Genomic DNA, 12,063 nt, shown 5'->3' with positions numbered 1-12,063 from the left:
GGCACCCGTGAGAAACTACGGTACTACTAGTGATGCAAGCTCAGAATCAGTTGAAAATTTTGGCGCTCATTGGCAGGTTACTGACTCTCCACGTCGTGGGTAGATGGTTCGATACCCTTGTGGTTTTGTATATGTTATATGGATGATATATTTGTTACGCCCCATTTGTGAAACTACAGTTCGTGAAGTATGCTCTAACCTGGCCTAAACCAACGTAACTAACCTCTACTTCTAATTCTTGTTCCTACCATGACCTAACCTAACCCTGGCAATAACCTAACCTAATAAACCAAAGTCAAAAGGGAACACGTAATGTTGGTTTATGTTAAAGTTAATTTATTTTATTAGCTTAGGGTAGGTTAGGATAAGCTAGTAGGTTAGGTATAAAAAGTAAATCAAACCATCAAAATGTGAAATGATTAAAGTGGATTCACACACACACACACACACACACACACACACACACACACACACACCTGCTTGAATTACACTAAGTGAAGTCAAGCTATATCAAAATCATGATGTACAAATGACTAATAAGTTAAAATCTTCCTCCATAGACAAATTTTAACCTTCGCTAGTTTTAGTCTGAATATAAAACCACAGGAATCTTGTCGTAATTTATGAAGGCCTCGTTAACTAATGAGATAATGGTTAACTATTTCAACAATTTATCATTATCTTTCCACTAAGCATAAACATAAAATTTAGTGAAATAAACGCTAAAATATATCCCGGACATGAGGCGAGCTGGTGCAAAATATTAACGATGATTGCGATAATCAGGTTGGAGGGAGGATGGTAATTATTTTGTTGGTCTCAGCTAAGTTCGGATTTCATAACAAAGCACCGACTGCATATTCAGATCCACTATATTCGATAAGCAGATAGAATAGTTTCAATGGTATGTGGAGGTAGGAATGGCCAATATTATTAATGTGTGTGTGTGTGATGCAATTAAAATATCGCATGTTTTTATTGGAAAAGAACAGGTTAGCAAGGAATTAACTAACATACAGTAGTTTTAATTATTATAATTTTGCAATAAGCTTAGAGAAATTATTACAAGAACTGAAAATGACCCAGATAAAATAAATTTGTAGCTGATTTAGATTAGGTTGGTTTAGTTTAGCTTAGTCTAAGAGCCAGGCAGAAGCTAGTTTAGGATTAGGTCATAGAGGTAGTATAAGAGCATAACATATTATGGAATGATAAGTGATTGAATGAAAATCAGTGAATGAAGTCGATGAAAAGATAAGTAAAATGATTGACAAAATGAATAAGAGTGAATCAGTGAATGAGGTCAGTGATAATCTATGAGTGTCTGAGAGGGATGTCAATAATTATGAATGTGAAATCTACACTCACTGAATATCAAATAATAATAGCCTATTTAATTTAATGAAATGGATGTGGATAGACTTTGTGAAACACGTATAATCGTAAATATATATTTCCAGATTATGAACACATATAATCGTACTTATATAATGTTGTTCCAGTGTTCCAGACTATGTGAACACGTATAATCATCTTATAAAATGACCTTGTGTTCCAGTGTTCAGACTATGTGAACACGTATATCGTCTTATATAATGACCTTGTGTTCCAGTGTTCAAACTATGTGAAACACGTATATAATCGTACTTATATAATGACCTTGTGTTCCAGTGTCAGATTATATGAACACGTATAATCGTACTTAAATAATGACCTTGTGTTCCAGTGTTCAGACTATGTGAACACGTATAATCGTATCTATATAATGACCTTGCTGTTCCAGTGTTCAGATTGTGAGAACCCTCTTGTGTGGTAACTCTAATTTTCATAAAAAGAAAGAACTGCCAAAGCGAGTCGTGATTGTGTCTATGTGTGCTCGAGACATTGTTTGATATCGACTCTCCGGTGGCCTGTCTTCTACTTTTCAGCCACGGGAAAAAATTTCAACATTTGAAGTTCTGATATTTGCGACCCATCAAGGGCGACACACGAATTAGGAAACACTTTTGTTCAGGGAATTTTTATTCTTCATACAGTTAGTGGTGGTAGTAGTAGTGGTAGTAGAGTTAGTAGGTAGTAGTAGTAGTAGTAGTATTAGTGGTAGTAGTAGTAGTAGTAGTATTAGTGGTAGTAGCATGAGCGATAGTTGTAGGAGTGGTAATAGTGATACGAGTAATGGTAAAGATAATAGTATTAGATATAGTTTTAACGGTAGTAGTAATAATAATAGTGACACTTTATAGAAGCAGTAGTCCTAGAAAAGGTTGAAGAAAAGTAGTGGAGGTAGTAGTAGTAGGGGAACGAGAGCTTGCCCCAATGCCGACAACTGCTGCAGATATTGACTATGAAGCTACAGTCACTGAATGCCGCATAGATCTGCGTCTCAACTAATTCAACACAGATAGGATAGCTAGTTATGTATTAGGATATTTAATATTTAAGTAATAAAATGGCAGCGGTTGGTGTGGCTATTCCAAGAGTTGACACTTAAAAAGTAGTAGTAGTAATGGATAATTGTGACTAACAATACCAAACAGTGGTACTTATCGCATTTACATTAGTACATAATTATATAATAGCTAACGATGCTGTAAAATGAAATAAATGAGTTTTTGGGGAATTTTACGAGTCCACCAATTATAAATAAAGTATATCACGGCAGCAGCCCAGAGCCGTCAGCTGCAGTCTTAGTGGCTCATTTCTTTTTATAGACTCCTAAATCTTCAGTCTTACTAATACCTCCACCCGGAGCATAAAATAGAGACCAGCTGGAGTTGATGCTCGTGTCAGGCTTATTCTTCCCCAGGTAATTTTAGGGTTTTTCCATTTTGGATTTCCAGAAGATTAGGCCACCCAGATTATTTCAGTCTGTAGGAAAGTGCTCATTATGAAGGTGGTCACTATAGTAAGATGGGCGGTGTAGTATTGACCAATATACCAGGTCAAACACAGTAATTTAACTTAGCCAGGTAATAGTGTCAACCAATCAGAATACAGCAACTTCTTAACACGTGTACTGGGGATCATCATCAACCTCAGGCTACAGTCACTCTTAAAAAAAAAAAAAACACGTGCCCCCCTCTCGGTAGAGGACTGGTTAAAGTCATGGCATCAGTACTGGATAAGGTAAAAAAACACACATGTAATATACTAATTGCTTTACTATATATTTTACTATATATTCAAAGGCGGTATCCAGCCCTACCCTCCTCTCCGCCCTGTTATTGGTGGGAACTCTCGAGATTCACCTTCATATCTTATCAAACAAATTAGAATGTATAATCGGGTATGTGACTTAAGGATTATACTTGATTGTGAACCATAATCTCATCTTCCATATTCAGGGGAGAACACACACACCCACCGTGTGTGAGAGAGTGAGAAGTGTGATAATCTGTGTATCAATCTGAGGGTTGGCGACCACAGTCCTCTAAACGTTCTCAGGCTGTTTTTACCAATCATATTAGGATTTTTATCTCTGGTGACCCATTTGTTTTCCTGTCACTGTAACTTATTCTACATTCGCCTATAACACCACCTTTCAAAGGCCTCCAACCCCTTTCTGGTGCTCTTGAAAGTGTCCACGCTTCAGACAGTGTGTGTGTAAATGAAGATATAAATTATTTGAGTAAAAGGTAAGCCACACCTGTTATATTCAACCTCGTATTAGTTGTATGAAGCGAAACATGAACTGAGGCAGTGGTTTGTGCAGATGACAGTGATGTAACACCCTCCACCCACACCACACCTCTTCCCCACTCTCTACGTCAGGTAGAAATACCCTGAGTGACAAGACCTCTCCCGGCCCACACACTCCAACACTACGTCTTATATTGAAAACAATAGAACCTTATAGTGATAGATCCAAGCACACTGCATGCAATGGCACAGCACTTTATCTCGATGACAAGATAGATGATATACGGTGCTGTATCCACACTTCGCATCTAGTACCTTATCAAAATTCTATGTACCGACTCAAACAAATAATGTCCTGGAAATACTCTGTAACATTCATTGCCTTAATATTAAAATCACTGGGGCCTGATACACACCCTTTGTGGCCTACACTCTGTAATCAATTTTGAGCTACCGCTCACAGGATGAGTATGGGGTGCACAATAAACTAGTTGCTGTCTGCGACAAATTTCGAAAATTAAATTCTTCCTGTGCCACTTCCTTCTTGAGTAACTGTACGTCTCATACAAACAGTCGCCACGTAAAATATGATCAAAATTTGACCAGAATTATTAAATTTTCTGAGACCAAACTTCAACCAATCATAATACGGATTGACGAAGAGGGTATTACAGGAAATCATAGGTTTAATTTATAGATATATATTAGCATAAAATTGACACCTAAATTCAATATGGCCGCCAGACCGTCAAAAGAATCGTTGAAGATGATCTTATTAGGAATTTACACTAAATTCCACAACTTAATAATGCCTTCACTGAGGTCAGAAATTTAGCCAAGAAATAATGCAAAATTAGTAACCAGAGATATCGGTAACTAAGGTGAGGTGATGATCAGAGCATCTTAACTATGTCGCAAAAACTAACATGTTGAAATCCTGAGCTAATTAAGACTTCTAGAATAATGAAGTCTGAGCCGATCATCAGCAAGGTTATAATGATCAAAATTACCAAAAAATCACAAAAATATTAGGTTATTTATGACACCAGGTACACAAACTACAGTACATTAAGATCAAAAATCATCTATAAGACAAAAAGGTTTATTTTGTCAATCTTCAGACCTAATCAGTGACCAAGAATATTTCCCAAGATGTAAGAAACTGCTTAAGGTATTTTAAATTAGTGTAATTTGAGTTACAGTAAAATTCATTGCGTGTCCGAGATCCAGTGTCGAAATGAAACTTCAGCCAAAAACTTCAGCTTGAACACTCAAAATACAATCCAAGATGGCTGCTTATTCAAAAGTCAAGTCAACTTCTCTGTTAAGTGTCACGAAAATGTACTCTGGGGATATCTGAGGAAATGTTGTACACACACACACACACACACGCACTCTCACACACACACACACACACACACACGCACACACGCACACGCACACACGCACACGCACACACGCACACACACACACACACACACACAGTCTCACACACACACACACACACGAACTGATCATATAAGAACAGCCCAGTCCCAACCATTGTAAAAATTATCAATAACTTGTAATAAACCAGTGTATTCACTCCCAGTAAACACTAGTCCTTGCACTGTCACTATGTTGAAATGAACTGTAGTTTGAGCTTTTTCCCCATCTAGTTATTATATATCTTATTTGTATCACTTATGTTACTTGTATATTATTTGTAATCTCGAAACCCATTCCCCAAATATGTAACTGTATATTTTCAGCCTTCTGGCTGCCTCTTTTCATAAACCGTTAATTATATATATATTATTATTACACACACAAACACTACCGTAACTCTCATACGTCCTGAACCAGCTGTACCAACAGTAATAATAACAGAGTACAACACCATAACCCTGTCACAGTGTAGCAATAAATCTTTACTTAATAAACGAAGCTCAATTTATGTTAGGAAAGTCAGGCATATAATATTGGCAAGACTCCAGCTATAGTACGATGAACGGATGACCTGACACACACACACACACACACACACACATGCACATTTCTTTTGCTTGGTGTACGACTTTTTGCATCATCTTTTCGTGTCATACAACTGCTAACACTGTCTCGCCGTGTCATATACCTGCTTCCATCATTACCTTCTGTCATATACCTTCTTGCATCACCTCGTGTCATATACCTTCTTGCATCACCTCGTGTCATATACCTGCTTGCATCACCTCGTGTCATATACCTGCTTGCATCACCTCGTGTCATATACCTGCTTGCATCACCTCGTGTCATATACCTGCTTGCATCACCTCGTGTAATAGCCCCTGTTTTTTTTTGTTTTTATTTATTGGGCACTCCCTACATCCTTGTGTAAGGTGAAAGCGCAAGCGTTTACAGTGCCTAACAGGAAGCATGCTAAGTTCATGCTTGCCTTTATGTCTCATGAGTTAAGAGGCATGCAAAGCCTGAAGAGTCAAGGGCATAGAAGCCTGAAGAGTCAATGGTTTGTGTCATCAAGTTATTGGAAGCTCCAACAACTTGTCCCTGAATACGAATTAGCCCCTGTTTCATCAACAGAAAGATTATATAAATGGGTTAATTGCATTTGCTTTATATACTAATTCATCCCCTGTAACTTTCCACTGGCTATGAGTGGTCATGCTCTTATCACGTGATTGGTAGCCTCCTTGGGGTGCGGCCACTGACTGCATGGTTCAGCACATGGGTCAGCTCGGATAAGCCGGCACCCACGGGCAGTCCCACTCATAATCTCACATTGAAAGGACGTGATTAAACGGTCTATTTACATAGCCGCCGTCCTCTCTCTTCACACTCATAAATAGTGGAAGTTACGGTTGATTTACACTCAGGAATTGTATCAACAGCAGTTTTAATAAAAGGAAAAACAATTGGGTTTCGCTACTCTAACCCAATATAATATAAATGTACCAGCCTAGTTAACTTAGACAGAACCTATAATTAACCAGCTAGAACACTCGTGTCATATACCTGCTGCGTTACTTCTTTATATCATCTATACCTGCTTGCATCACCTCCTCGTGTCATATATCTGCTTGCATCACCTCATGTCATATACCTGCTTGCATCACGACATGTCATATACCTGCTTGCATCACGACATGTCATATACCTGCTGCATCACAACATATACCTGCTTGCATCACACTATATATATACCTGCACATCACCCATATATACCTGCTTGCATCACCTTATGTCATACTTGCATCACCGTGTCATATACTTGCATCACCCCGTGTCATATACCTGCTTACATCACCTCATGTCCTACTTGCATCACCCCGTGTCATATACCTGCTTGCATCACGTGTCATATACCTGCTTACATCACCCCGTGTCATATACCTGCTTGCATCACCTCATGTCATATACCTGCTTGCATCACCTCGTGTCATATACCTGCTTGCATCACCCCGTGTCATATACCTGCTTGCATCACCCGTGTCATATACTGCATCACCTCATGTCATATATGCGCATCACCTCGTGTCATATACTTGCTTGCATCACCCCGTGTCATATACCTGCTTGCATCACCCCGTGTCATATACCTCTTGCATCTACGTGTCATATACCTGCTTGCATCACCTCATGTCATATACCTTAGCACACATCACCTCATGTCATATACCTGCTTGCATCACCTCGTGTCATATACCTGCTTGCATCACCTCATGTCATATACCTGCTTGCATCACCTCATGTCATATATGCTTACCTCACCCCGTGTCATATACCTGCTTGCATCACCTCATATCATACTTGCATCACCTCATGTCATATACCTGCTTGCATCACCCCGTGTCATATACCTGCTTGCATCACCTCATGTCATATACTACATGCATCAGTGTCATATACCTCTTGCATCACCTCATGTCATATACCTGTTGCATCACCTCATGTCATATACCTGCTTACTATCACCTCATGTATCATATGCTTGCATCACCTCATGTCATATACCTGCTGCATACCTCATGTCATATACCTGCTTACTTCATTCCTTCTGCATCCACCTCATGTCATATACCTGCTTCATCACCTCATGTCATATACTTGCATCACCTCATATCATATACCTGCTTGCATCACCTCATGTCATATACCTGCTTGACATCACCTCATGTCATATACCCTTGCATCACCTCATGTCATATACCTGCTTGCATCACCCATATCATATACCTGCTTGCATACTCCCATGTCATATACCTTGCACATCACCTCATGTCATATACCTGCTTGCATCACCTCGTGTCATATACCTGCTTGCATCACATATCATATACTGCTTGCATCACCTCATGTCATATACTGTTTGCATCACCCGTGTCATATACCTGCTTGCATCACCTCATGTCATATACCTGCTTGCATCACCCCATGTCATATACCTGCTTGCATCACCCTTGTGTCATATACCTGCTTGCATCACCCCGTGTCATATACTTGCTTGCATCACCGTGTCATATACCTGCTTACATCACCTCTTGTCATATACTGTCTTGCATCACCTCACGTCATATACCTGCTTGCATCACCCGTGTCATATACCTCTTGCATCTTACGTGTCATATACCTGCTTGCATCACCTCATGTCATATACCTGCTTGCATCACCTCGTGTCATATACCTGCTTGCATCACCCCGTGTCATACTCCCTTTCATCACCCGTGTCATATACCTGCTTGCATCACCTCATGTCATATACCTTGCATCACCTCGTTCATATATGCTTACATCACCCCGTGTCATATACCTTGCATCACCCGTGTCATATACCTGCTTGCATCACCCCGTGTCATATACCTGCTTGCATCACCTCATGTCATATACTATCATCACCTGTATATACCTGCTTGCATTACCCGTGTCATGTACTAACTTGCATCACCTCATGTCATATACCTGCTTGCATCACCTCATGTCATATACCTACTTGCATCACCGTGTCATATATTCTTGCATCACCTCATGTCATATATGCTTGCATCACCTCATGTCATATACCTGCTTGCATCACCCCGTGTCATATACCTGCTTGCATCACCTCATGTCATATACCTGCTTGCATCACCCCGTGTCATATACCTGCTTGCATCCTCATATCATATACCTGCTTGCATCACCTCATGTCATATACCTGTACATCACCTCATATCATATATACTTGCATCACCTCATGTCATATACATACCATCACCTCATGTCATATACCTCTTGCATCACCCCGTGTCATATACCTTCTTGCATCACCTCATATCATACCGCTTGCATCACCTCTGTCATATACCTGCTTGCATCACCTCATGTCATATACCTGCTTGCATCCTCTGATGTCATATACCTGCTTGCATCACCTCATGTCATATACCTCTTGCATCCTCATGTCATATACCTGCCTTGCATCACCCCGTGTCATATACCTTGCATCTACCTCATGTCATAACCGCCGCATCACCCCGTGTCATATACCTGCTTGCATCACCTCATGTCATATACCTGCTTGCATCCTCATGTCATATACCTGCTTGCATCACCTCATGTCATATACCTCTTGCATCACCCGTCATATACCTTCTTATACTCATATATACCTGCTTGCATCACCCCGTGTCATATACCTTCTTGCATCACCTCATGTCATATACCTGCTTGCATCACCTCATGTCATATACATACCTCATGTCATATACCTGCTTGCATCACCTCGTGCTCATATACCTGCTTGCATCACCTCATGTCATATACCTGCTTGCATCACCTCATATCAATACTATCGCATCACCCCGTGTCATATACCTGCTTGCATCACCTCATGTCATATACCTGCTTGCATCACCCGTGTCATATACCTGCTTGCATCACCTCATGTCATATACCTGCTTGCATCACCTCATGTCATATACCTGCTTGCATCACCTCATGTCATATACCTGCTTGCATCACCCGTGTCATATACCTTCTTGCATCACCTCATGTCATATACCTGCTTGCATCACCTCATGTCATATACCTGCTTGCATCACCCCGTGTCATATACCTGCTTGCATCACCCCCGTGTCATATACCTGCTTGCATCACCCCGTGTCATATACCTGCTTGCATCACCTCGTGTCATATACCAGCTTGTGACTTGTCTTCCACGGACCTCAGTACTTCAACAAAATAAATCGTACATAGTCCATTTAGACTTTTAAATACAACGCTATTACTAGTTATTTTGTCTCGGCACCAGAAACTCATATGAATTATTCAGCCAAATTTTTACCAAGTTTGTAAAATTTTGAATATGAAATTAATACCACGCGGCTCAAAAAATCCATGAAAACTTAACAGCAGGATTTAAATGATGTATAACTCGTCTGTTTTATACCAGCGTGAGGGTTGTGATGGTGGTTGTAGTAGTTGTTGTGAAGGTGGTGGTTGTTGTGATGGTGGTGGTTGTTGTGATGGTGGTGGTTGTTGTGATGGTGGTGGTTGTTGTGATAGTGGTGGTTGTTGTGCTGGTGTTGGTTGTTGTGATGGTGGTTGTTTTGGTGGTTATTGTTTTGGTAGTAGTTGTTGCTTTGTGGTTATTATTGTTTTGGTTGTTGCTGTTGCGGTGGTGTGGTGGTTGTTGTAATGTGATAATGATTGTTATGATGGTGGTAATTGTTGTTGTTGTGATACTGGTTGCTGTTGTTGAAATGGATTTAGTAGTGATTGTTTTTTGTGCGGACAGTAGTGGTTGTGTTGGACCCTGGTTGTGGTGGACCCTGGTTGTGGTGGATCCTGGTTGTGGTGGATCCTGGTTGTAGTGAATCCTGGTTGTGGTGGACCCTGGTTGTGGTGGTCCCTGGTTGTGATGGACCCTGGTTGTGGTGGTTCCAGGTTGTGGTGGACCTCCTGTTGTGTTGAACCCTGGTTGTAGGGACCCTGGTTATTGTGGACCCTGGTTATGTAGAACCTGGTTGTAGTGGACCCTGGTTGTAGTGGACCCTGGTTGTGGTGGATCCTGGTTGTGGTGGATCCTGGCTGTGGTAGACCCTGGTTGTGGTGGTCCCTGGTTGTGAGTGGACCCTGGTTGTTGGACCTTGGTTATGCTTGACCCTGATTATGGTGGACCCTGGTTGTGTGGACCCTGGTTGTGGTGGACCCTGGTGTGGTAGACCCTGAGTGTGGGCCTGCTGTGGTGGACCCTGGTTGTGGTGGACCCTGCTTGTGGTGGATCCTGGCTGTGGTGGATCCTGTCTGTGGTGGATCCTGGAGTAGCTGTTGTGGTGGACCCTGGTTGTAGTAGATCCTGGTTGTGGTGGACCCTGACATGTGGGACCTGGTTGTGGTGGTCCCCGGTTGTGGTAGACCTGGTTGTGGTAACCCTGGTTGTTCTGGACCCTGTTGTTCTGGACCCTGGTTATGTGACCTGGTTATAGTGGACCCTGGTTGTTGGACCCTGTGTGGTGGACCCTGGTTGTGGTGGACCTGGTTGTGTGGACCCTGGGTTATACTGGAAACTGGTTGTACTGGACCCTGGCTGTAGTGGGCCCTGATTTGTGATGAACCCTGGTGACTGGACCCTGAATAGACTAGACCTAATTTGTGCTGAACTGGTGTACTGAACCCTGGTTATACTGAACCCTAATTTGTACTAGACCCTGGTGTGCTGAACCCTGGCTGTAGTGGCCCTGGTGTGTAGACCCTGGTGCATACTGGAAACCTGAATTTGTAGAGGCACTGAATTGTGGTAGACCCTGGTTGTGGTGGACCCTAGTTATACTGAAACTCAGTTGTACTAGACCTGGCTGGTGGACCTGGTGTACTGAACCTGGCTGTGGCCTCATTGTACTGGACACTGGTTGTACTTGACACTGGTTGTGCTGGACCCTGGTTGTAGTGGGCCCACAGATTGTGGTGAGACACTCAAGTTTGTGGTGGACCTAGTGAACCCTGAAACACTGGAAACCTGGTTGTACTGAACCCTGGTCAAGTGAACCCTGGTTATGCTGAACCCTGAATTGTACACCTGAACCCTGGTTGACTGGCCCTAGATATGGTAGACCCCCTGGTTGTAGTGAACCTAATTTGTACTGAACCCTGAATGTGGTGAACCATGGTTATACTGAACCCTGAAGCTTACTGGACCCTGAACTGCACTTGAACCCCAATTTGTGGTCAACCCTGGCCCTTACACTGAACCCCTGGTTGTACTGAACCCTGAATGTGGTAGACCCTGAATATAGTGAACCCTGAATACATACTGAACCCTGCTGTACTAGACCCTAATTTGTGATAGATCCTGGTTTATACCAGACCTAGTTGTACACCAGACCTAGTACCAGACCGCGCGCACTTATTTATACTGAACCCTGGGTTGCTACTAGACCTGAATTTGTAGCAATACGTAACTTCTAG

General features: G+C 41.7%; 1 protein-coding gene across 1 annotated transcript; it reads right to left on the bottom strand.

Moving 5' to 3' along the window:
* Positions 1–10,607: 10,607 nt before the first annotated feature.
* Positions 10,608–11,492, bottom strand: LOC121858218 (proline-rich protein 2-like). Its single transcript, XM_042354497.1, has 2 exons — positions 11,301–11,492; positions 10,608–11,054 (listed from the first exon to the last, which is right to left on the bottom strand). Exons 1-2 carry the CDS (start codon positions 11,490–11,492, stop codon positions 10,608–10,610), a joined length of 639 nt encoding a protein of 212 aa, XP_042210431.1.
* Between the last annotated feature and the right edge of the window lie 571 nt (positions 11,493–12,063).

Source organism: Homarus americanus, unplaced genomic scaffold (assembly GCF_018991925.1).
Source record: "Homarus americanus isolate GMGI-L3 unplaced genomic scaffold, GMGI_Hamer_2.0 scaffold9507, whole genome shotgun sequence".
NCBI classification, from domain to species: Eukaryota; Metazoa; Arthropoda; class Malacostraca; order Decapoda; family Nephropidae; genus Homarus; species Homarus americanus.
Note: the sequence above shows the minus strand (reverse complement) of the source record. Positions and strands in the feature narration are given on the sequence as shown.

Bases quoted from the DNA above. Each gene is read 5' to 3' on its own strand.
- LOC121858218 (XM_042354497.1), bottom strand. From the start codon at position 11,492: ATGAGGCCACAGCCAGGTTCAGTACACCAGGTCCACCAGCCAGGTCTA. The intron at 11,055-11,300 runs GTACAAATTAGG...ACCAGGGTCCAG, and splicing joins GTTCAGCACACCAGGGTCTA to AACAACAGGGTCCAGAACAA.